Source organism: Lagopus muta, chromosome 6 (assembly GCF_023343835.1).
Source record: "Lagopus muta isolate bLagMut1 chromosome 6, bLagMut1 primary, whole genome shotgun sequence".
In the NCBI taxonomy this organism is placed as follows: Eukaryota; Metazoa; Chordata; class Aves; order Galliformes; family Phasianidae; genus Lagopus; species Lagopus muta.
In genome coordinates, this window is record NC_064438.1 from 33,966,579 (window position 1) to 33,993,032 (window position 26,454).

A 26,454-nucleotide genomic window follows, 5' to 3' on the forward strand; every position below is an offset into this window, starting at 1 on the left:
TGCAGGGAGAAATTCAATGACACACCCTTGCTTCTGCTCTTCCAAGTCAGAAGCCATTTTGTCAGACCCTCTGGTGCCAACAAAATGGACAGGAATAGTGGTGGGAAACTTCAGCTCCTGCCGTGCTCAGCATCATCTCTGACATCATAGGCTAACGTACTAAACAAAAACTAAAACAAAAGCATTGCTTTTGAAGCAGCCCTCGTAGTCGTGCACATTAACCCTCCTATCTTTGTCAGAGTTTTATCTGCACGGGACTATTCCTCCTCAATGCTTTCTCTAAGCACAGAACAGCTGGGTGGATAGTGCCTACAGAAGACTGCAAAGAGCATGCAAAGGAGAGACGTGCAAACTTAAGTTGTAGAGAAGGTTTAATTGCTGATGAATTCATCTTCGCCAGCTGCTCTCTCCACTTGGCTGCCTAATTGCCTCCCAGCTGCGCGGTTGTAGTTTGTGCACGCACCATGCGGGTAGGGCAAACACAGGTGCGGCCTCTTGCCTGAAATTCGGACTTAAGGCTGAAAGCATCCCAGTGCACCTCGTGCTCGCTGGGCGCAGGCCGCGCGGAGCCTCTCGCGAGCCGCCCGGCAACGGCGGGAAAGAAACGGCTCCGCCCCGCCCCTGTGCTGGGCCGCCACGTCGCCGGCCTGCTGCGTGCGCGGCAGTGGGCGGGAAGCTGCGGCCGGGCTGGCGGCGAGGCAAAATGGCGGCCAGCATCCGGGAGAAGCAGACAGGTGAGCGGCTCCCGCGTTTTCTGTCGCTCGGCTCGGCCGCTGTTCTGCCTGCAGTGGGGAAGAAGCGCGGTGGGCCTCAGGGTGTAGCTGGGGGCTTTTCTGGGAGCCTGCTTTCCTCCCCGCCCTTTCCCTGACGGCTCCTTCGGGTGAGATAGAGGCGTCCCGGTGCCGCCTCGATCCACCTGGGGATCCGCGGCCGGTTTGGGCTACCGGGCGGCGGCCTTCTCAATCCCCAACCCCTCTCGCCGCGGCGGCGGGTACGGTAACGGGCCCAGGGCTCTCCTGTCGAGGGGCCCGGCCTGCCGGGCCCGGGGAGCACAGGTGTCCAGGGACGCGGCCGCAGGTGCCACTGCGATGTGGAAATCACCCCCGGGGGGGGCTGCACGGGCCGGGTAGGGAGCGGAGGTCGTCTCTGTGGCAGGGGGCTGTGCTTTCCCTTCGTTCGGCTTCTTCTCTGGCTGTGGGAAGGGTCAGCCAGAAGCGTCGTTTTAAGGTGGAAAAATAAAACAACTGCTTTGTTGTCCCTGTTAGGATGATACTGAGGTCCTGGAGTGCTTACTGACCTTTAGGAAATTCATTATTAATTTATAATTGCCAACTCAGGCTCCCTGTGGGAGATATTCTGTGGGTAAAAGGGTTGGTTACTCAGTCCCTGCTTGTGCACTATTAAGTTCATAATTGACTCCTTCATCTCCCTCTTGCTGCTGCTCTGTGGTGCAAGGGGATGGCTATCCATGTGAATGTACCCCTAAAACGTAGAGTGCATCAGCCTTGTGTTCCTGCGTACTTTGCAGGTTTTTGTCCGTAGTTTGAACTGTAGACTTGTCATCTCCTCCCCCTTGACCGCTGCTTAGAGGATTCTGGGTGCGTTCATTTAACATAAGATACATAAGATCACCTGCTTAAAAGTCTCATCCTTTTTGAACTTAATATTTTTCCAGCTTTTCTGTACCATAATTATATGTTCTCTGATCTCACTATAGTGTCCATCTACCACTGATGGAACTGATTCATGTTCTTTTACAGTACTTTTTCACATACTTACACCTTTTTGATAAAGCCCCTTGTCATTGAGCCTTTATTCCCTGCAACTTTATTCTTTTATCTCTCACTTGACCTCACTCTCTTTCAACCAACGTTCATACACATGTTATCTCCTATTGGGGCAGTCACTTGCAAGGAGGTAGATGGAAACAAGTAAGAGGTGTTCAGCAGGATGAAAACACTTTGTGTAGTACGTACGCTGTTGTATGTGCCTGTGTCTGTTCTGCTGTGGCCCTGCTCTATAATCAGAGTGTATCACTGTACCCCACTGTAAAAACCCAATCCTTGCCCCACAGAGTATTCAGCATGAAGTGGAAGAGCAAGAACGGAAAAGATAAGCAGCCAGCACATCTGTAGGTTTTGGGATGGTCACAACATGCTGGTAGTCTGATTGTTGCTCTTTTGGAGGTAGCTGAAGCAGAGTTTTAACTTAAACGGTAACCTCTACAAGGAAGTTGCTTCAAATGTAGTAGTTCCAAAGTACATAACCACGTAGCTTTATACAAAATTGTTTGTACAGCTGAGCAAGGAATGAAAGATGCCATGGCAGCAAGGGAATAAAGAATTCAGGAACAGTCTGTAAGCAGCAGCTTCTGAGATTGCTCCATGGTTTAAAAAAAAAAAAAAAAAAAAAAAGTATTAAGCAACATAGAAGGTTTGATTCTAGGGAAACCTATCAATCACTACCAGTCTCAGCAGCCTGCAAAATCCACATGAGCCTGCAGCAAGCATGCCCCTGTGCAACAGTACCCTGTTCTCAGGAGTGCAGCCAGATGAAGGGGAACAGCCACCCATCTACTTGATCCCTGCAGGTTGAGGCATGCCTGAGTCTGTGTTCTGTCTGTGCTCACCAATACAGGAGGGTTGGTCAGCAGAGGGCCACTGAGATAGGCAGGGTTAAAGCTCTCACCTCAGGCAGGGAGGCTCCTGAAGTGGGGTTCAGCCTGCCTACAGTAAGGGCTTCAGGGGGAATATGTGGGAAGGACTCTGGGAGGAGAGTGCCAGGCTCTTTGTGGTGACTGTGGGCATAATCTGAAACAAGACATGTTTGAATTGGATATAGGGAAATCTGTTCTACCACAAGTCAGATGCTGTGCAGGTTGCCAAGGGAGGCTATGGCATCTTCTTCCTTGGAGGGTTTTAAGGGCTGGCTAGGTCCCCCAAGGAACAAGACCTGGCTTTGCAGCTGATCCTTCATGAGGAGGATGGGCTTGAGAGCCCCTGGGGTTCCTTACTGCCTTGGCTACCCAATAGTGCTCTCACAAGCAGTTTTCTGCCTGAGAGTTAGAAGTTACTCATTTTTACCTAGATAGGCTCAAGTAGTCAGCCCAGGTGAACCTCATGAGTTCAGTCAATTACAGTGTCTTGCACCTGGTGCTGGCAGCCCCTGCTACCAATACAAACTGGAGAACGAAAGGATTGAGCATAGCCCAAAAAGAAAGAACTTGATGGTGTCCAGCAGTGTTCGCTTGCAGTTAAGTGGAGCTCAGCTACATCAAAAGAAGCAATGATCAGTAAATCAACTGAGGTGATCCTGCTCCTTCTCTCTGCACTGGTGCGAACTCACCTGGAGTACTATGTCTTGATGTGGAGTCAGTACAGGAGAGGCGTGGATCTGTTGGAGGGTGTCTAGAGGAGGGCGGTGAAAGTGGTCTAAGGTGGAACGCCTCTCCTATGAGGACAGGCTGAGAGAGCTGGGGCTGTTCAGTGTGGAGAAGAGAAAGCTTGGTGGATCCTGATTGTGGCTTTTCAGTATGTAAAGGGAGCTGTAAGAAAGAATGGTACAGACTCTTTAGCAGGTTCTGTTGTGACATGGACAAGGGGAAAAAGGGTTTCAAAATAAGAAAGGGGAGATTTAAATTGGCTATAAGGAAGTTTTTTACTGTAGGGGTGGTGAGGTGCTGGAATGGATTGCCTAGAGAGGCAGTGGATGCTGGAGATGCTCAAAGTCAGACTGGAAGGGGATCTGAGCAACCTTATAGAGAGCTGTATGTGTCCCTTCTTCATTGTAGGGGTTTTGGACTAAGTGACCTTTGAGGGTCCCCTCCAATTCAAATGATTCTATTAACTGCTTCTATTTATGAGTAAAGTGGAGTGTGTAGCCCTGATGTCTGAAAGTTTTTTTTCTCTTTGCAAAAGTCTATGACAATTGTGTTTTTGGATTTTGAGAGGATAGCCACAAGCTTATGTTGATGCAATTAGATTTTTACTTTTAGCCAAAGCACATAGTGTATTGTTTAATCAGGTGAATGAGGAAGGTCTTACTTATGAGCCGTTAGAAAGTGGAGGTAGATGAAAAAAATTGGCTTTGTTTTGTGTATTGAAGTTAAATGGATACGTGTTCACAGAATTTTCCTGTTGCAAATTAGGGGTGCCTTTGTGCTCCCTTATGCAGCAGTTTCTTACAAGAGCTCAAAATGTTGAAAAATAGTGTCAGTTTTAGTCAGTCAAAGAAGTGCCCCGTACACTACGTGATGTTTTGATGTGGAATACTGAAACCCAAAAAACATAGAACCATGACAGTGGCATACTGTGTGTATAGTGTTCTGATTAGGTAGGAAGAAGCAGAATGATAATAAAGCAAATTAACTCGTAGGCTGCAAAATGCACTTTTCAGGAAGAGTCTGAAATTAGTTTCAAGGCAAAATATAATAGAATATAGCCCATATATCAAAAGCTGCATGAAAAATGCACACGTGATTTGTTGCATTTAATTTTTAAGTTTTTCTTTTCAAACAGAATATAAAATCCTGCTAGCATGTTTAATGTCTGTTGTTAAAGTGCAAAGAGGATGAAGTATTGCTCTACTCCTGTTTTCCAGTGGCTTTGAAACGTATGCTGAATTTCAATGTTCCTCCTGTTAAAAACAGCACAGGGGAGCCGGTATGGAAGGTAAGGACTGCATGAATGGGAATAGGAGAATTTTACAGTGCTTAAAAAAAATTCAAATTATCAAATTTAAACTAACTCATGAACTCATGTATGTTGTCTTATGTATGTAACTTATACAGAATATTTTTTCCTGTGTGATATGAATACAGAGCTAAACATCAGAGTTACTGAGAAAAAGACATTTGACATATTGGCTAGTTAAGTATGCTGTGACTGGTTCTTTAGGCAATATATTAATGAGCAACTAAAGAGGGTGTTTTTGAAAGGTACCTTTATACCTCATGTGTGGCAGGAGATTGCGTGATACCTTATGGGTACACTCAGGAAAAAAAAGAAGCATGCGGTAAAGAGAGAACTGTTGGGAGCCTCAAGTTTAAGACAGGCTGAGTTCAAGCTGCCCTCATTAACTTAAAAAAAAGTAAATAACTTGTCACTTGTGAAAAATTAGTGCTACTTGAAAGCATATATTGTTTTCTCTTTTCATTAATGTCTTTCTTGCTCTGTGCTTCTCCCACTGTTTCCCCCCACACGTAGTCAGAGAAATGCTGTATTTATAGTGACCAAGTTCTGACAACAGATTCTTGTTTGACTTCCATTTTTTTCGGAAGAAAATGATGGTTTTTTTCACTTTTTCATAGTTTCTTAGTGGGTTTTTTCTTTTTTTTTTTTTTTTTCACAAATGGAAACCTACTACAAAGTAATAAATTGGTACATGTTTATCATTCTTAAGGTTAAGTAGTTCCTTAAGCCTAAACTCCTGTATCCACAGTTTATTGCTTAAAAAAAATAATAATGAAAAAATGTATATCTATTTCAGGTTCTCATTTATGACAGATTTGGCCAAGATATCATCTCACCTTTGCTGTCAGTGAAAGAGCTGAGAGATATGGGGATCACTTTGCATCTGTAAGTACTTCTTCAAAAGAGATTTTTTTTCTTCTTTAAATGACTTTATCTAATATTTCCCTGAAATCATGAACAAACAAAAAAAAGGAACTTATTCAATGAGTAACTGCTAAAATAAGAATTATTTAGTGTTCAGTAGTTAGTAGTGTTTAGTAGTTCAGTTAGTTTTCAGTAGGATATAGAGGAGGCCTTTGCTCGGAAAAGTAATGAGAAATATAGTAAAGATTTTTGAGAATGCCTGAACAAATGCCCGTATCCTTTTATATATTTTAAAATTATTTTGGCACAAACTGTTTACATGAGGCAATGCATGATTTTTGCTTGTGTTTTTACACACAGACTTTGTCTTCTGTCTGTGATAAGGAGCTTTAAGTGTTATTTTAAAGGGTTTCTCACGTATGGAGTTCACGGGTGCAGTATTTTACCACGAATGCAGTATTTTACCACAGAATCATCTGGTTTTTAAGATTTCTGAAGCCTTTTCATAAGCTTCAAATAAACTTCAGAGAACTCTGTTGACACATTCAGCTATCAAAAATTATACAGATACAATTTTGCTATTTTTTCATGTTTTGTTTGTGCTAAAATCTGACTAAACATAAGAACACGTTCTGGAAAATTAGATTTGTATCTGCGTAAATAATTGAATTAGCATTTATAATTTTATATAAATGAAAAGAGGGATACAGCGGAGATGGTGTTTTTATTTTCTTTTCAGGCTTTTGCACTCAGATCGGGATCCTATTCCAGATGTTCCTGCTGTCTACTTCGTAATGCCAACAGAAGAAAATATTGACAGAATGTGCCAGGTAACTTGCATATTTAATATTTAAGATGAGTGGACGCAGCAGGAGTAGTGTGTTTGAGATAGTTCTGCATTGATGTCAGCATGACTTCTGTATGTGTAGTTCTTGTGCGTATCTGTTTTGCTTCCATTTTATCTGTGTCAGCATGCCACTGTGTGTGAAATACTATCCAAAATTTTTACGTGTAAGGCTGTTTCCCAGAAAGTAAAAGTGTAAACATGTCTTCTGTCTGGGGCGTAAAAAGATGAGAGTCAGCAGGCACAGGCTGAAATGCAGGCAGTCGGTTTGACCAGGGACTGCATGGAGTTGTCTTTGTTGAAGACATTCGAAACTCGACACAGTGGTGAGCCACCTCCTGTTGGACTCTGCTTTGAGACAGGGGCTGGACTCAGCTGTTTACTTTCTGTGAGAGAAACAGATGGAAGGTAGACATAGTTGTTGTCGCTGGAAATATGTGGAATAGTAGCTGCTATCTGGTATCTTAAATGTTATTTCCTCATTTTTTTTCAGTTCTGTTAGATTCTATCAAGCTGTGTAGTCAAAACACTTCATGCAGGGCTGTATGTTTAGATGGCCAAGCACTTCAGAAAAATTGACTATGGATAATTGGAAGATCACATAGTAAAAGGTTGTGTATTTTTTAATAATTAATGTATGTGTTAGTACTTATTCAGGCAAAAAGATTGTGGTTTGGCTTTCTTTTAGGATCTTCGAAACCAGCTTTATGAATCTTATTATTTAAACTTTATTTCCGCCATTTCAAGAAGTAAACTGGAAGATATTGCCAATGCTGCCATAGGTGCTAATGCTGTAGCTCAAGTGGCTAAGGTAAGAAAATGCTCCAGTCTGTGTTGTACAGCATAATACTGTTACAAGTATTGCAGTCTTAAGTAACTGCTTCTGTGCCACAGACAGCTTTCCTGACTGAAACGTGAGCAAAATAAAAGTTTAGTTAGGTTTGATGACAGACATGGATTTACTTGGGGAAAAGTATCTGCAGCCATCTCATTAATCCAGCTTAGTGTTATGTTTCATCTTAGTCCAAAGCCCAAGTGCGTGACTGTTGTACTGAAAGAGTGGAAATGCAGTAGTTGCAGAATGTTTCTGATCTCACTAATTCAGTGTGCATCCAGTCCAAAAATAAGTAGCAGCAAATCACTGGTGTTTCTGTACTTCACTCTGGACTGTTCTGACCATTCTTCCTTTATTTTTAGGTGTTTGATCAATATCTTAATTTTATTACTTTAGAAGATGATATGTTTGTATTGTGTAACCAAAACAAAGAGCTTGTTTCATATCGTGGTAAGTAAGATTTCTTTGTATAAAAGATATTTTAAAGTTGAAGTTTACTTTTGAAGTTACAGTTAACATCTAACAATGATTTTTATTTTATGTTGATACAATCAGACTTTAGGATAATCTGTCAGATGTATAGTTTAATATGAAGTAAGCAGTTCATACATCTTAGTTTAGGCATCTCTACTGCAATGCTACTGTAATATTGAAAATAATTGTTTTCTTAAATGACAAATTCAGGAAACTAAAACTGCACCTCAGACGAGGTTGGTTTTTTTTGTACGTGTGACAGTACAGGAAAAAGTGTTTTCACTTACACTTGTAGGTAGGCACAGTGGGTGGCTGCTTTGTTTAGACACCACTGTTCAGTTGCAGCCCTATATGCAGTTATTAATTAAATATTTTGGGTTTTTTTGCGAATGGTCAGCTAGAAAGTTACTGTAGGTAATGCAAAGCAAGAAAGATAACTTCAATTGATAGAGTTTTATGTATCGTCTAAACAGTGACCAGTCAGTACCTGCTTTTCTTGGTCAACACATGAGAACATGCATCCAAGCATGTAGGAGTATGCTGGGAATGTGCTTAGGATCAGGGACTGGAGTAGCACAGGGAAGAATCTGGAAAAAACATTGCTGAAAATAAAAGGTGATGGCTTCTGTGACCATGTGGACCCATTTACTTTTGTCCGCTTCTTTGTGAAGTCTATGAGTTGAAAGTGAAGTCAGTCTCATGGAAATGATCTTGCTGTCTTATCATATGGTTTCTGTTGGACCCTACTCTAAAAACAGTGAGGATGCCCTGAATCACTTACCTCTGTAGGTGTTACTGCAGCAGCCTAAGTAGACAACACATGCTACTTGTTGTCGTCATCCATACAATTTTCCTCCCTTCTTTCACTTTTGTATTCCTCTGAGCCATTCAGTGTGCTAAACTAGCAGAGAGTGACTGTCGCTCTACCTGCATTGCTGTCTGCTCAGGTGGCTCGTTAGTACAGGGTGAGTTGTCTTGCTGCCCTTATTGCAGCTTCCCTCTTCTCTCTCTTACATCAAAAACCAGTAACTTTGGAGTTGCAGAGTATTCTGTTCTTTTGGTTGACTCATTCAGTAAAAGATAGCGACTCATTTGTGTTATCTGCAAATCCAGTGCAAGGGAAGCAGAAGATGCATGCGAGTCAGGCAACACAGCACTTATTTTAGCAGCAGCTCCTCATTATGTTACTGTAGTCACAACATCTACACAAGTGCCATACAATTATTCCTTTCTTTGGCTGCACAGAGTACTCACTAGTGACTGGGTAGAGAGATGAGAACTCTCTGTGCACTTAACATTTAGCAGTGAGGATCTTTTGTCCAGTATCCAAGGTCTTTCTTGCAATCTGGATCCATTGTACTGAGTTTTTAATAACTTTAGCAATAATTGTTTTGCATTGTGTTTGTGTGTGTATATATAAAGATTATTGACCGTGCCTCATGAGATTTCTACTAGCTAACAGAATTTGAATTGAAATGACTGAAAACGTTTGCACCTGTCAGTTTGTGTGATTTGTTTTTTCTCTCTTGGGTTGCTGAAATTTGCTGCTCAATATACAGTTTCACACTATGTTTAAATCAGTATGGAAGTAGTCCACTATTTCCAAACACTGATGGAACAGAAATCTAATCTCCTATACAGAAGTAATTAGTTTTCCAGTAGAGCACTGAGCTGATCATCTCTCTGTGAGCTCAGTCTAACCCAGGGAGGCAAAAGAAATGCATGGGCAATGAAGAAGTGAACTCTTTGTAGAGGGTAGCCCTAACAGAAAACTGCTACTTTGTAATTAGTTGTGTAATCTGCAAAGTCAGTATAAATCTGGTGGCGATGAAAGAGAGAGCATGGTAACATAGTGCAGTTACATAGAAGGTTTTCATAACCAGAGTTCTGTTTTTCTATGACTGCAGAGGAAGGAGTAAATGGCTAATACTGCTATGAAGTGTGTGTACCTGACATCCTGTTTGATGCTGTTTGAATGCTTGTTAATTTGAAAAATGGTTTCCGAGTAGATGGCCATTCTTGTTTCATAGTGTGAGTCTGTAAGAGGGATTTTTAATAATGCAAAGATAATCTGAAAGGAGGCAATGGGGAGAGACTGTGATATTGGGCTTTCCACGGTGACCAATAATCAGTTTATCTCAGTTTTTAACTTTAAAAAAAAAAAAATGAAGGAAAAAAAATGGAGAGGAAAAAGTAATACTATAAAAGCCGTTGGTAGTTGACAGCTGTTAAGTAAGAGGATCACTTTCTTAGTGTTGGTGTGGTATAAACTTTTCTCTTTCACCCTGTATTTAACTCTTTTCCTGTTTCAGCCATTAACAGACCAGATATTACAGACACTGAAATGGAAACGATAATGGACACTATTGTTGATAGCCTCTTCTGTTTTTTTGTTACACTTGGTAAGTTTTTAAATTTTAGCATATTTTCCATTCCTTTTAGAAGAGACCTATGGTCAGTGAGATACAGAATTTTTGTAATTTTTGTATAGCCAAATTAAGGCAGAAGTAGGCATATGACAGATACCTTAATGGTTTGCTGAGTGGATTATTGATCTTTGTAGAATTATTCCTGTACGTCACTGCTGAAGAAAATAAAGGCTATGCCATGTGAGATGTGACATATTTTGTCTTCAGTATCAATGGGTGAGGAATACTGAAAGTTTTGGATTCTTTCTTTTCGGAAAATACTAGTTTGTTCTGAAGGCCAGCAGTGCTAGCAGTTTGGATTTTTTTAAGCTCAAAAAAAGGAGAAAAACATCATGCAACCCTTGCAAGGGTTTAATTAAAATACTTCTTGGAATACGAAGATAAACTTAATTTATTTGCGTTACTATGAATTATGTTGTTGCTTAACCCATGCATTTTTTATAGTGATGCCATCTACTGTAAGTTCTCACTGTGATCAACAGATCCAAAATGGTATTCCTATGTGTGGGATCTCTCTGGGGCAGTCTTGTGGGATTTAAGTTGTCATGTTCATACAAAAGAATTATTTCCTATTCATAGGTGAGATGCAGAGCTAATGATTTTTAAACCTGAAATTCCATGGAAAATGTGCTTTGAGAATGACATTTCCTGTATTGAGATGTTACCAATACATTACTTTGTGATTCTTGCTACATTACTTGTTATTGCTTTTAATTGAATTCTGATCTTATGAAACTAAGTTTTAATGCTTTCCTATTAGAGTTTGTTTAACCAATACATGATATGCTAGCTGTCTTTCTAGAATGTGCTGTCTTTTTCATAAATTCATGCATGAGAGTTAGTTTTGTTAAACTTCAGGTAATGTATTGCTATGGAGTATTTTTTGATTCAGATTTAAAGAGAAAAATTTAATATAAGTGTTGACTGCTGAGAATTTTATTTTCAAACTATTACTAAAAAGTTGTTTTCTGCAAAGTACACTGACTTATAGTCTTAAAACTGTAATACTAGTGGAAGTTGATCTGTCTTTTATTAGGAGCTATTCCTATAATCAGATGCTCAAGAGGAACTGCAGCTGAAATGGTGGCAGTGGTAAGAAATGATTTTTCTAAGAGTGTTGCTGTTGTAGATTTTTTCTTAACAGCTTGTTTGCTTTTTTCATTGCTGCATGGAGGTTTAGTGGCATTGTCTCCTGTTCTTAGTGAGGAAAATAAACCTGGAAGGACATATACCAGCCTTCCATTACAATTTTAGTTCCATGGAACTCATATTTAGAAATCGTAATACTATGAAATCAGCTGATGAGAAACTTAAATCTGAAGGATCATTTGTGCTTTGGAGTTCTTGCAGGTTTTCTGACAGGCATTAAAATTAGAACCATGAACCTATAAATAAATTTTATGAAAAGTTGCAGTCTGGCACCAGTTTTCCTGTGTCTGCATAGGAATTTCTTTGTCTTATTGAGACACCCCATAGTTGTGAGACATTTTTATTATATTAAAGTAATCTTGATCGTCAAATAGGAAGGAAATTACCAAATTAAATTAGAACTGAAAGTTGCTACAGCAGTATCTTCACTAGGGGTCACTGTGCTTCATTCTGTATTCCTCATAGCTTTCTTCATCACTGAAGCCTTAACATTGGTAAAACCCAAGCGTTCAGCCTGCATGTGTTCATATCAGGGATATTCTTCATTTAATGAAGCGCTTTACTACAGCAATATCTGACAAGCCAGTTTGCTGCTAATGTTCTGGTTCCCTGTGGGTGTTGGTATTTTTTATTCACACATTTAAAGAGAGGATGCTAATTATCTAAGAGGAATTTTACTGGGTATAAAGTAAATATCTTCTGTAGACTCTTGGGTCTGGGTATAAAAACTGGAGGGATTAAAAACAGGGAAGAGATTTCTTGGGCAGATCTAATGTGAAGTTGACCGTAAATGTCTTACCTATAGGAAGTATTGAAGTGCAAAACCAGCATGATATTTAAATGTTGAGGAAATAAATAGGTTAAGAAATCATTGGTCCATTAAATACTGTTTTGTATTTTTCTCCATGCAGAAATTAGATAAAAAGCTCAGAGAGAATCTAAGAGATGCCAGAAACAGTCTTTTTACAGGTGACACTCTTGGAGCTGGCCAGTTCAGGTAAGGTGTTAGTAATAACTGTATATTTTTATTGTTTATATTTCAGTTGTCTGTAAGATCTCACTAGGGTAAGTCACCACTATATGGTGAAAACCACAAGAATTAGGTTCAAATTGTGTACTAAAGTAGTTGTACTCCAAAGGTTGCATGTCTCTTAGTGTAATTGGGTCGAAACTTACATGACTGAGACAGCGAGACAGAAATTATTTAATGAAGCAGGCAGTTCTGTTTGCCCTTTCATCATAGTCACATTGCAGTGCTGTTATATGCAGCTGCATTTCTGAGCATTTGTTAATCAACCTGTAGGTCTTTAAAAAGAAAGAAATACCCACTTTCTCACTTCTGAGCAGTAACCGTTGTAATGATGTCAGCTGATCTCTGTATCTACCAGAGGAGAGCTGCATAAGCAAGTTGGATGATTAGACAGTTAAGAGCTGTCGTGCATTTGAATCCTTTGAGGGGAAAGGAGAGTTGAGAAAAGATATTGCAGGTGCTTGGATGTGTCTGAAATTTGTTTTTAGTAGCCTCTCCATCATCCCTTTGCCTCCAGTTAGTTGAATACTTCACTGGCTGCCTTACAAAAGCACATTATGGTAGTTTACGCTGTACTAAAAAGGTGAGGAGATCTATTAGGAAGACTGTAGCTGAAGGCAGAAGTTATAGTCTCCTAACTGGAAACGAAAATACCCAGTTTATTTTTTTATTATGTGGATATTACAGATTTTTATCTCGTTCTGTGCAGAGCTTTGATTTAAAAAAAAAAAAAAAAAAAAAAAAAAAAAAGAGAAAAAACACAAAGGTTGTGGGACAAAACGAAATGGGATTGAAAGCCTTTAGGAGAGAGAGCATTGCTGTGAAATTAGTTCCTTTATTTTTATGGGAACTTAATTTTTATGGAAATTGTAACCAGTGAACTTCCTTCAGGGGGGTAGCGTGCTTTCCTGTTAGGATAGCATTATTACCCTCAGAGAAATCAAGCTGCAACATAAAGGAATTATGAGAACCTCCAACAGCTAAGTGGCGGCTGATCTTGATTTTGCTTTCCCAGATGGCACAGGCTCTTGAGATTATGTATCTGCATGTAAATACTTATCCAGAGCATGGAATTGTCTGTCCAAACAATGTAGCCTTCACATTTACTGTAAGCTTTATGTTTGCTAGGGACACCAGTTGTCTTTCTGTCTCCACTGTTAATTTGTATATGGCCGTAACCCAAGATATTTTGGTGTTGTTTTTTTTTTTTTTTTCCCCTCATAAAATTGTGTTAATGATGTAGTTACAGAATTTCAGAAAGTAGTATTTTTTTCTTTACAAACTTGATATACAAGCGAAGAGTTAAAGTAAGGGAGTTGAGAGGCAGATTTTATGTTTGAAGTACATAATAGGATTAAAGTCAAGTGTGACCCACTCAGGTTCTTACAATATTGAATGCTTGTTTGAAACTCAGATGTGTATCCACTTGAGGAAGTATGTGTTAGTTAATAGTTAAAGGCTAGTTATTCTTTGGTGTTCTGATGTCTGCTTAGTATTTTTTCACTTGTTAAAAATACTGGCAGTGATCAGTCCCAGAAGCTTTGGGGAAGGCTGGTGGAATTCTTCAGTAGGAAGTTATGCTTTTAACTTAAAATGCAATGTAGAAGGTGGCTGATATCGCTCAGGATGTTACTGGGATGTTCTGAACTTATTTAAAGAAGTACTAATAAAGTGTCATCTTTTCAGCTTCCAAAGGCCCTTATTAGTCCTTGTTGACAGAAACATAGATTTAGCAACTCCTCTACACCATACTTGGACATACCAAGCTTTAGTGCATGATGTTCTGGTAAGAACAAATCTGATTTTGTTAACAAAAATATCTTCACTCAGCTTGTTATTAAACTTAATACCAGATTCTCTCTTAACCCAAAATCTGTTTTACTTCTTTTATTTGAAAGTAGGTGGAAGGTTGGAGGATTGTTTGAGAAGGTTTCTTTAGCAATAACTTCTAAAGCTGTCAAAAATTTGAAGTCTTGATATTATTATAAGATGCATAACTCAACACACCTAGATTATTCCTCAGTAGTTCATAATCACTTTTTAACTGCAAATTCTGTACATTCAGTTCGTTTTTGAAAAATATTTGTAATGAGTTTTAAAACTGATTTTAGTATTAGCTTGAATTTCCAGAAACATGTCTGTTTTACTCCACAAGATGTTGTGGATGCTCACTGTAAACATGCCAAGTGGTACATGACCCTACTGTGAGAAGTGTAAAATGGGTTTATTTTTTTAAAAACAATGGTCACCTTTAAGCCTTTTCCTCGAGTATAAAACCAGTAGTGATGAGGCACTTGAATGAAAACAAATACTGTTTATTTGGGATTTGTCTATTTCATACATATTTACATCGTTAATAATACAAAAAAGGAGTAACAATAATTACTTTCGGGAGGCTTTTTTGGATTGTACAGTTAGTAATGCAAATCATTTTGGTATATAGCTTTGAGGAATAATTTGCTTTTATTATTGAGGCTGTTAGAGGAAGGTGTAAAATATACGCGTGCACCTGTGTACATACAGTAATTTGTTTGTATGTGCCTTTAAATTCTATTTTATATACCTTATGCCTTGTGAGCAGTCCCTTTCTATTAACCTAAAGGGATGGGATTTCTTTCAAGTGAACGTTTTTTGCCATTCTGTAGGACAAGCTGATATCAAAATGGTGGTTTGTGCTGTTTTTCTCCAATAACTGTTGAACACTGAAGACTTTCAATTAGAAGTATTGCATTTCTTCTGTTTGCTTTTGAGAATCAGTGAAAGAATCGGGAATTGCTATTGCGTAAAGTCAACACTTATTTCTGCTCATTGCCTGCAAGCCATTGAAGAGCAAATACTGAGTGACTAGCTAGTAAATACCTGCCACCTTCATGTGCCTCCTCATCAGCTGCTGGCTAGAGAAAGTTGTCTGGTGGCCTGAGAATGCATTGGGTTGGACCTTGGTCCATCAAGAGGTCAGGTACTAAAGATGTAGTGAAAACTGAGTGCTTACAGATATGGAGAGGTACTGAAATAACATGACAAGAATGGTCTGAGAATCATTGAATGTTTATCTGTTCAACATAAGTTTCTGGAAGAACCTGTAAGTATTGTGTGCTGCTTCTCTTTTTTGACTGAGTTGACAGGATAATGTATTTCTTTAATGAAATTATAATCAAGTGGCCTGTGATTCCATGTCAAGGCAAATCAAAAATTAATTTCAAAACCAGTTGAGTTATTCCCATTGAAGGCAATCATGACAGATTCTTCACTGATGGAGCATAATATTTTATTAAATGACCATGTAGCCTCTCAGAAGGCCATGAATTGTAACTGGAAGTATTACCAGGATGTTAGTTATGTACATTTTATCTTCACGTTTGAAGCTCTTGGTTAAAATAGCCCACAAGTTCTGTGAAGTGTTGAACTAAGTGCTAACTGAGCCGCAAAGTGGAGTTCTGTGTCCTTTGAGATGGTAACAGTGGTGTTTCTACACATAAATAGACATATGTGCAGAGATCCACATTTCGGACTAAAATACCCTTGGGAGTGGTTACAGAAAAGTGGGAAGTACAGATAGAAGGCTTTTTAAAGACAGAATGTGGAGGTCAAATGAGGAGGATTGGAATCAATAAGAACCGTTTTGGTAAAACTTGTAAATGCCAAACCTAACATGGAAACTTGGGTCACTGGTGAGTTACATTGAGCCAAAACATGGATCTCCATTAAGAATTACAGCTGAGTTTTCAATTAAATGATTATTTTCCCCTTAACTTTGTAGTGAACAAATGTACCTTAAAAATAGTCTAGTTTTACTGAAACCTTAACCTCATGCTGTGTAACATGAGATTTCTGCTCATTGGGCTGCATGTGTTTCCTTTGGGAAGCGACTTGGTTTTTCTTCTGTTCTGGCATGGATAGCTTGAAATGGAATTCTGGAAGTGTGAGCTGTGCCAGCTGATAACTAGAAACATTTTTAAATGGTTTTTATTTGACAGTTGCACTTACAATGAGAATAACAAGTTTTATTTCTGGAAAAAATACATATTTTAAAAAATTCTTGACACTTCCAATGAAGTCAATATTTTAACTCCTTTAGTCATTATTTTGCAAGAGATCACCTGTGAAATTGCAAATGTACTTCAGAGGGGTTAGAATAAAGTTGGCATGTGGGGTTCTTGCTCATCTCTGTGTTGAAAATTAGGGGTTATGCTGCAGAAAGCACAGAGCTGTCATTGGCAAAAGTAATGGGGAAAATGAACAAAAAGCACACAGGGAAGCAAGCAATGATAATATTGTATGTGAACATAACTCTGTTATCTTCCTGAAAGATGTAGATCCTAGATCTGCATATCTGTGTAGTAGAGAAGAATGTGTGAAGAATGTTCACATAAATAGTCCTTCCAGTAGGTACTGCTGACTAGATATTGTTGGGAGCTTCCTCGCAACTCTGTTAAATTTGCTGCAATTTTTTTTTTTTGCAATTGTGTAAGTGGAATTCAACCTTAGAAATCTTTTCTTTTTGTTTACAGCGAAGATTTCCATTACTTTAAGGTTTCGACCTGAGTATTTAGAGCTTAGTTATTACCAAATAACCTATTTTCTGTATGGGAAACATTATTCCTGTCATTTCATTTTAAGAAGATTTGAGAGTTTTTCAGAAGTACAGCTAATTTTGGAGGTCTTGCGTTACAGTCATTATTACCAAACTGTTGACTGTCATCTTGGGAAATTTTAATTTAATGCTGTGTGAGTAGCTTTTCCAGTTTAAAAAAAAAAAAAAAAAAAAAAAAAAATCTTGAAGATAATTGTCTGAATATAGAAGGCTGATTAAATGATAAATTAAATAATTAAATGTCAAATATTTACAAAACATTCCTTTTCTTTTTCCCTCAGGATTTCCATTTGAATAGAGTTAACTTGGAAGAATCAACAGGAGCAGAAGGTACTCCAGCAGGTGCTAGACCTAAGAAAAAAAATAAGAAATCCTATGATTTAACTGCATCTGATAAATTTTGGCAGAAGCATAAGGGCAGGTAAGCTGTATTAGATACAAAAGTGATGTGATATTTGCTTGATCGGATCTTATGGTAGGATTTCCTTAGTTTTGTTTGACTGTGATGACATATGATTAAATACTACAGATGAGGCTCACAAATTGGAGCGTGTGCTTGGGAGTTGTGTGGTAGGTTTCAATTTTTTCTTTTTTTTTTACTTTTTGTAATAGACTTAGCTATTTAAACCTGATTTTACCTGCACAAATAGCAGGATTGGAGTACAGACATAACTGTCCTTAGGTAGGAAGCGCAAAAAGAAAAATGAATGTATGCAGTCTTCACTCTTATTCAGATAAGGAATACTTTTACAAAGTTCTGTCTGCCTGTTATTGCTGTTATTTATTTATTTATTTAAAGGTTATTGCTTTTAAAGAAAGAATGTGATTAATATGGCTTGTCCTGTGTGTTTTGCTAGGCTTTAAATTTTAAAGGGAGAATTCTCTACATGTAAAATTACTTCCTTTAGTGAATTTTAAGATAAATAAAAATAATGAGGTGAATATAAATTCTGAGTATTCTTTCATGCTGTTATAATTCTATTTTTAAGTTTCTTTGGACAGGCTTTTTTTTAATAGAAGAATCATTGTCCATATTCATTCCATCATTCATTGTATCTGCTTTTTGTTACGGAGCACAAAACCGTTTATCAGAATACATGTATGTAGTTACTGCTTTCAGTAATTGCTTAGAAAGTCAAACATAAAACATCATTATTTTCACATATTTGGTAATATTAATGTATTGGTATTTCTGAAATACGTTTTCAACATCACCTTGATTATAGAATGTTCTTGAAATGATTTGTGGATCTTAACTGAGCCTAATGCAGAGTATTACATTAGTCCTTTTCCAGAGGTAGCTGAATCTGTCCAACAAGAACTGGAATCCTACAGAGCCCAAGAAGATGAAGTCAAAAGACTTAAAAGTATAATGGTACGGCTGACCTCATGTTTTTCATTTGAAGACTAATAGGACTTACATATTTCCTAGCCCCTTCTGCTAGCCAACAACCAAAAATGTCAGTGCGTGCTGAGTTTTAGGTGTAATGTGAACTTAGATGTAGGACTAGGAGTGCCATAATTCATTAGAGGGTTCAACTTCTTGCATGTATTGGCATTAAATTTACATAATTTCCTTTATTGTAAAACACAGTTCAGACATTAATATCACTATGAGAAAATTGGTCCAAAATGCACTGACTGTATTTCTGTGTATCATCTTCATGCTCATGATTATTTTCATTTTTCTTTACAAACCACTGTGCAAAAACTAGGGCATAGAAGGGGAGGATGAAGGAGCAATAAGCATGCTTTCTGACAATACGGCTAAGCTTACTTCAGCTGTTAGGTAAGTAGTCAATATTGCATAATTTTTTAATTGGTTGGGTCATCTGGTTTCAAACCCCCTGCCACGGGCCCTTGAAATGTTTCATCAGCAGCAATGCTGAGTAACAAAAGTGCGTCATAGATTTGCTTGCATTCTTTCACCACAAAAGCATCAACTATCTCTGCATTCCTTCCTTAGAAGAAAGTTAAAGAAGTCCACTTCCCAAAGCAACTCCTTGCTTTGTACAGTGGAACTGATTACATTTTGTGTCATGTAGCTACTGTGACATCTCTTGGCAAAATTATAGTTCCTTCTTAAGAACGCTGTATGGGAAGCTTACTTTCCTGCTCCTGGTTACCGAACTTTTTGAATGACACTAAAAATCTGAGAGTTAGACTTGTTCCTAATCGTGAATCTGTTTTTCATTCCATTAGTTAGCATGTTATTTGATAATTCTTTGATTCTTTGACATTATTTGATGTTCTTTTGCAGTGATTTGACAGATATTGAAACTTTAATCTGTATCAAAAATGAACTAAATGTTGATTATGTAAACCATAATTTTAATATATGATTTGTTTAGGTAAGAAGGGCAAATGCCTGTTGTTGATCATGAGCTTTTGATAGGAATACTAAATTGCCCGTGTTGTTTGTATTTTTTTTACTAATCAAGATAAAAAGTGTGTGGATTACTTTGCTTTATTTGGGATTCATTAGATCTATATTTTGAAATGTTTTAGTTAAACTCTGTACTGTATTCCATAATTTTTCTGTAGCAAGTATGCTCAATTCAACTAATTGCTGCAACTCAGCAGATTAGTTTGTATTTAATCTTTTCAGCTCTCTTCCAGAACTTCTGGAAAAGAAGAGGCTCATTGATCTGCATACAAATGTTGCAACAGCTGTTTTGGAGCACATAAAGGTAAGATGTCTCTCTGAGTTCAGCTTTCTATGAGTTAATTGTATTCCTTACCTGGAGAAAAAAAAAGTGAGCTTTCTGAACTGTATGAACCCTTTCGTAAATCACAATATAACGTTACCTAGTGCTGAAGGGTAAGGAGGAATGAATTTTGCATATCTATGTGTGAGAAGTGAGGTAAACGCCCTTTTCTTTGTTTTGGAATTTACCGCTCTACTCTTGTTTTGTTTTTTACTATGATGGCCATAACCTTTATTGGGCTGAAATCTTTCTAAATTAAGTTTATGAAAAAAGTGTTTGGTTTATTTTTGGGACATGTCATGGCCAATTATGACTGAAGTCTAAGCACTAATGTTATGTTCATTATGTGCTTTATACACTTGTCAAAAGAATACTGTTCACCAAATGAAAGTGATATCCAGAGATGTGGCAATAATGACGCAAGTTACCAAACTAGTCTTTTCAGCAGGGTCTGTGTTAAATGTCTTCTGTGTTATTTGTACTCTTAGGAAAGGTATTTCTTCACTTTTTTTGTTTGTCTGCTGCTCTTTTATCAGGGAACTTGCAGATAGTTTTGTATCAGGTAAAGACTGGTTATTACTCAGGTAATCTTGAAGATACATCTACTTCCACAGTAGACCAAGAGAAATTATAGGTGAGACTTTAAGAAACAGTGCATTTTTTTCTAGAAAGTGATTCAAGCACCAAGTGTCGTTGGAAAGTAGTTTAGAAAATGTTATCCATGCTATTTAAAAGTGATGGAATGCAATGTGTTCTGAAAACTACTTCAGCACTCCTCAAGTGTGTGAGGTGCATCCTCAGTTATTACTGCTGCTGAACTTTTTCTTAACCAAGGTCTATGAATGAATTTGATCTGAATTTTAAGATATAGAACAAAATACAGAATAGTTTTAAGGTAAAAGGCACCTGCAAAAATTGAATCCAACTATCAGACTACATTAGGACTGATCCAAACTTGAAGCATACATTAAAAGCATTATCCAAATGCCTCTTAAACATGGACAATCAGGGGGCCATCAACCAGATTTTCAAGAGGTCTGTTCCAGAGTCTGACTGCCCATTGAGTAAGTTCTTCCTAGTGTCTAGTCTGAACTTGGTTGAACATGGTTTTGAGCAATGTACAGGCATCCTGTCTCCAGGGAGAAAAGCTGAGCACCTCCTTCCTTCTCTCCTTTTCCTCCCCAGGAAGTTGTAGAGGGCAATAAGCTTGGAGAAAAGGAGGCTGATCTAAACAAACCCAATGGTTTGACAGAAATGATACACCCATATTTATATGAGCTTTTAGCACAGAAGCCAGATTTCAGAGCAGCATATGGAATAGAAATAACAGCAGTTCTGATAAACAGTGTCGTCTTTGCAAAAGTCTGAATTGGGATGTATTTGTTCGTTCTTGATTAGGTGTCACTGAGATACTTTCCTGTCACCTTGAGTTGTCTTTCTGCAGCAGCCCTCTGCTAGCCTTAGTCTCCCTTCTCTGACAGGAGCCTGCCACTAGAGAGCTCCCAGGGAGCAGGGATCAATTTATCCATAAATGATTCTTAATTCTTATTCTGCAGAGCGCTCTGTACTTTTTATTACAGAGCTGTAGAAGACTGAGACAAATGCATGTCGTTTCTTCAGTACATTGATGATGCGTGTCTCTATCATTGTTTCTTTGCTTTAGAAAGGATCACTTCCTTCTCCAAACACTTAGGAACTAACTAAACTCAGGCTAGTGCAGAAACAATTTTTATTATTTTTTCCACTGAAACTTACCTACACAAGAGTATTTTCCCTAAATGATTGTAAAATTCCTCCCAGTTGCTTTGTGCTGTTTTTTGGTTTTTTTCTCTCCTTTTCGATCTCTAGAGTGACAAAAAAATACCCATGCAAGGTGGGCAAGTTTAAAGTACAGGATGGTATGTTACTGTGTGCATTTCTCAGAAATACTTTCATCACAAAAATACATAATCTCAGCCAGTACTTTTTAAAGAAAGTCTCATGATACTTTGAGGCAGTACTGAAGTGTGTTTTATGTGAGGTTAAAAGAGAAACCAGACCAGGATAAGAGGAAGATACGTTTTTGGGCACATGTACAGATCACGAGGATCTAGTAAGGCACTACACTTGTTTTCAGGTTATTTTCACTTTCACTTTGATCTGGAAGCACATTCAGACTCTAAAATAGATTCTCTGCATTGTCAGTTATGGTTTTTACTACAGCAAATATGAGTTTTTATTCTTGCAGGTGTGAGAATCAGTGCAAAGAATGCTATGAGACCTGCTCTAGTTAGCCTAAGTGAGTTTAATTTCTCTTACATCATATTTTAGTGCTCAGTTTACATCTTCTTTCCATGTGGTCTTGGATAATGTTCTAAGACACAGCCAGAGGAAACCAGAAGTGAATCACATGCTTAAGGGTCCTGGCAGTTTTCTGGCATATTTAAATATTTAGTGAAATGATGGAAAGAATGCATCACTTTTTTCACTAAGTGAACCATCGGCTATTTATTGTCAGCGCTTAGAACAAATTCGTCTTCGTTATGCATTGATTCTTCTCTGAAGATGCTGGTAACTGATACATTTAAGTCTAGAATTGCTGATAATCTCTCTCTAGCTACTGTGGAGTTTCAAGTAATGCCTGTCTTTGCGTGTCTGCCTCACACAGATGCTCACATTACTGAAGAATGTTAAATCATGGCACGTACACTTACGCTTTTCTAAAATATTCATTAGCGAGAGGGGTAGATGTTAATCTTGCTAGAATTTTATATAGTTTTAAGTATTGAATTTCTATGCAAATTACTAGCAGTGATAGATTACTGACCCTTGTTTGGTTTGGGTTTTGTTGAATCCCCATGTAATTTTCTTACCACGCTTCTCCAGTTTTGCTTGATTTCAGGATCTGATGCTGTGAAGGATTCCGTTACTGCATGGCCTTCCAAATTAACCATTTCATATTTTTTAATGGAATCCCACTATTTTAATGGTTCTTTTGTAAAACAGGTCATGTTTCTGTCTTACCACAGGAACAAAAAAAGTGTACACAGCTAAATATTTATGTCATAGTGGTCTGGGTCATTTTTCTCTAATTCAGCACAGGTGATTAAGTTACTGCCCAGCAAATAAGTTTTTTTTCTGAGTTCAATTGTATTGCCCTTTCTGTCATTATCTTGTGGGTAGTTGTGTACAGCTCAGTAAGAGGGAAATGGCTGTGTAGCTGCTGCTCCCAGCTTTCTAGAGTGCCTCTGCCTCTTGAAAGGAGCAGACTAAGCCAATTTGTTGCAGGAGGTATCCAACATTTAAACAATTTAAATTATACAGCCACAATTTGATTCATTATGGAATTGATTGATGTCATTAATTCACTACAATTACAAGAGTGATTAATTCACTTTGCTAAATCTTAACATAAATCAGGTACCTTTCAAAATTCAGATTTCACTCAGCAACAAGTAGTAGTCAGTAAGCATCTCTCAACCTTGAGGAGTAACCCAGAGAAGCATTCCAGACCTGAGGGGATTGCTACTGCACAGCACACTGCTTCTGCAAGGAGAGCTCAAATCAGGCTTTTTCTGGGTGCTGTACTTAGAAGGTAAAGTGATTAGTCCTAGTCAGAATATCTTCAGTGTTTTTCATTGTTTCCCTCTGAGCCCTGTTATCAATAAACGTGATGACATCCATCACACTTCAGTTACCTGGCTAGTCTCACTCACTCCATTGACTTCTGTGGGGCTGTTATTTCAGGTTGTTTTCTGTCAATGTTTTTGAGAAATTCCCTCCAGGAAGTTAAAATATGATTTATTTTTTTTTTCTTTTTCTGCATATTCTCTCTCCCTTTCTCTAAAAGGAAGTATCTCAGTAAAGAGGATAGGAGAACCTCATAATGACCTTCTAGGATGTTTGTTAATCCTCCTTTTCCCCTTTTCTGCCTTAAAAATGAAGGAATTTTATGCTTGTTTTGGAGTCCTGTGCTCAGGTGGAGATTTTGGTGCATTTCTGTAACTTATTTGAAAATAAATTTTGGCTTCATAACAGATTGTTTTTAAAGATGCTAAGTTGAAAGCTTTCACAAATATTAAATAAATAAAGAAGCTGAAATGTGGAGCTTTAATTACAATAGAGATCCTGTCCCTTAACTGGAAATGAGAAAGGTCATTGAATGGTGTTAGGGTGGAATAAGATGTTACATTAGGAAATGAAGAGCAGGAGGCAGAAAGGAATGTAAATGTAAACGCGTCTTTATTTTTCTTCACCTTGCTATCCAGCTTGGCAGCCATAAGGACCTCTTTCTTGCTGTCTTGTCTTGTTGAATCTACAGGATTGTTTAGCTCCCGTTCCCCAGCTTTTACTCTTGGCATGTCTGAGAGTTTGTCATTGAGTGAGAAAAATGGCACTTTCCTCTAAACCGGGACATCTGCTTCTTATCAGCACTTTTTGGAGTAGTTGGCTCTTTGGGAAGTAACTGTCTCATTGATATGACATATCTGGGAAATCTGTCAAAAGGTAACTCGTAGTGTTTGTGGCTATTCAGTAATCCTATGAAATTTTACTTGGTGTCCATCTAATTCCTCACATACCTGCATAAGAAAACTACTGCCCTAATGAGCACTTTCTCTGTAACATTGGTTAGTCACCTGCTGATGAGAAAACTGAGTGGACTCACTGTATTGATCCATATCAGTAGGTGTGTGTGTGTTGTGTACTGTGGGCAAACATAAAGGAGGTGAGTTTTTTAGGATTGTCAGTTTTCTTTTTGTGAAGAGTGCGAAGTTCATGCTTCAAAAACCACTGTCCCAAATTTTGCAGAGTAAGTATGTAACTGCCATTAATATTTCTGTTCACCCTCTAAGTACTGTGGCTGTATGCAGCCAGTGAGTTTTCTTTGCTGCAGTTACTGTTTTTCCCTACCCAAACAGTCAGAAAGTAGCACAGAGTTGGGAAGAATTTTAAGCAGTTTGCAATGAAAATGAGTTAAGAATTGTAAATCTACTCTTACAATTTGAAGTATCTCATGTTTAAATTATTTTATTTAGAAATTGACCTGTAGACAAATATTTTGAGTTAACATATTTGTTTTATGTTGTAGAGTTTTACATGCCATCTGAATAAGTTTGTCTTCAATGAAACACCAGCTAAGATAATACAGGCACTGCCAAATTCAACAATAATGTATTTATCTTAATGAGATGAAGTTTCCACATTTTGTGAAATCCTTTGTTAGTTGGATGCCTTTTGTCTGGGAAAAATGTTTTAAACCTAAAGACATTGATTTTATCTCCTTGTAAGGAACTTAAATTTACTTCAAACACAAAAGGAAGTGAATATAATGCAAAGTCTGGAAGAAAACTTAGTGGCTTCTTTGCAGTTGTTTTCTGTCTCTAGAGACAGTTAAGAAAGCTTATAATGCAAATTAGAGTTGTCCAGTCTTGTGGAGACAGGTCACAGAACATGTCTGACATGCCAGATACCAAATTGCATCTGAATGAAACACCTGGAAAAAGGCTGGCAGTTCCTGTCTGTTGTCTGTACAGTAGTGTAGCATAGCCACTATCATTGGTTTACCTTTCAGCTGAGTAAGGTATGATCAATGCCTTACAGCGGTGTAACTGTGGCTGTGAGTACCCTCCTAATATGAGTACAAGGCAAATACAGCTTTGAGAGAAGCTCTGTGTCTTTTTGTTTTTTTTCTCATTCCACACAACTTTTATGTAATGCCAGTCGCAGTGACAAACAAAATAAGATATTCTTCTACCTCTAGAAGCAGCAAGTGATCAATTCTGAGTTCACTTCATGGAAACTGCTGCAGAGATAGAGCTTATTAAAATATCCCTGAGTACGAGCTTCTTCAAAGGCTGAATTAAATTGAGGTGGTGTTCTGTAAGAAACTGCTCTTCACAATGTGTTGGGTAGATAGTAATGAGAAGTAGGAGCTTTTTGTGTGTGATACTGTAAGGCAAGTGGCTGCCTGCATAAGCTGACTGCCAACAATTTTCAATAGTAAAATACTCTTGTGACTTTTTATTTCGTATTCTCATCCCTAACTCGTACTATACTCAAATGTGAAATATCCTGATTTTCTTCTTTTCTCTTTCCTTCTTATCTTTGTTTTTTTTAATTATTATTATTTTTAATTTCCTTATTTGTGTTCTTAGGAATAATTGTAGTAGGATTCAGAAGCAAGTGAGACTTTCACTGTTTTTCTGTTGCTGCCATTAGAACAACCATTGCACTGGGTTAAAAGGTGCCATAGCAATTTTTCATGCCTCAGCAACATCGGGCAGAAAATGTTCAGAATCTGTTAACCTGAGGAGAAAGTGTGGTGACTCATGCCTTACTCTGCTAACACCATTTCAGTCTCCCAGTGACCACAGTGTGGAGCTAAAATGCTTCCAAGGCAGTGAGATGGAGATCCACTCTACCAGTCTCCTTCTGGAGTCATTGCACAGCAGCATTCCTATAGCCTGAATGTGTTCAACAGGATTTAGTTAGTGGCCAGAAGTTAAGGCTTTGTAAGCTGAGCCATTGTAATGTTTGCTGTAATTCTACATTTTAATAAAAAAAACTGTGATGGAACATTAGGTTTCTAAATCAGTGCTGGAATGCATTCTTCTGTGTTCAGATTGAAACTGATCAGATGTGCAAAGCCTGGCTGTCTGTGCACATGCACTGAGTGCTGTCAGTAGTTGCATGGCCATTCCATAGAGCTTTTGCAGTAGCTGTGGTGTCCTCCCTAAAAAAGGATTTTCACAATTTGGTCTGCATGCTCTCGTAATCTGCCACAATAAGACGTTGTATATTTAGAGACTTTTTTTTTCCAGTGTTAGCCGGGTGACCTAATTATGAAGAGTTCCATC

The 26,454-nt window shown here is 38.1% G+C and overlaps 1 protein-coding gene across 2 annotated transcripts in view; it reads left to right on the forward strand.

Moving 5' to 3' along the window:
- The first annotated feature begins 587 nt into the window (after positions 1–587).
- The window catches only part of SCFD1 (sec1 family domain containing 1), a 44,700-nt gene continuing 18,833 nt past the window's right edge, over positions 588–26,454 (forward strand). The window contains exons 1-14 of one of the 2 annotated variants that reach the window (XM_048947570.1): positions 588–734; positions 4,600–4,670; positions 5,488–5,576; positions 6,295–6,385; positions 7,088–7,210; positions 7,597–7,684; positions 10,021–10,110; positions 11,174–11,229; positions 12,198–12,283; positions 14,003–14,102; positions 17,192–17,331; positions 18,195–18,285; positions 18,626–18,699; positions 19,519–19,600. In XM_048947570.1, the coding sequence (XP_048803527.1) occupies positions 704–734; positions 4,600–4,670; positions 5,488–5,576; positions 6,295–6,385; positions 7,088–7,210; positions 7,597–7,684; positions 10,021–10,110; positions 11,174–11,229; positions 12,198–12,283; positions 14,003–14,102; positions 17,192–17,331; positions 18,195–18,285; positions 18,626–18,699; positions 19,519–19,600 (1,212 nt within the window). In that variant the 5' untranslated portion in view covers positions 588–703. Of the gene's footprint in view, positions 735–3,245; positions 3,307–4,599; positions 4,671–5,487; positions 5,577–6,294; positions 6,386–7,087; positions 7,211–7,596; positions 7,685–10,020; positions 10,111–11,173; positions 11,230–12,197; positions 12,284–14,002; positions 14,103–17,191; positions 17,332–18,194; positions 18,286–18,625; positions 18,700–19,518; positions 19,601–26,454 lie in introns of those variants that run through there. The other variant, XM_048947571.1, reaches the window with a different exon arrangement.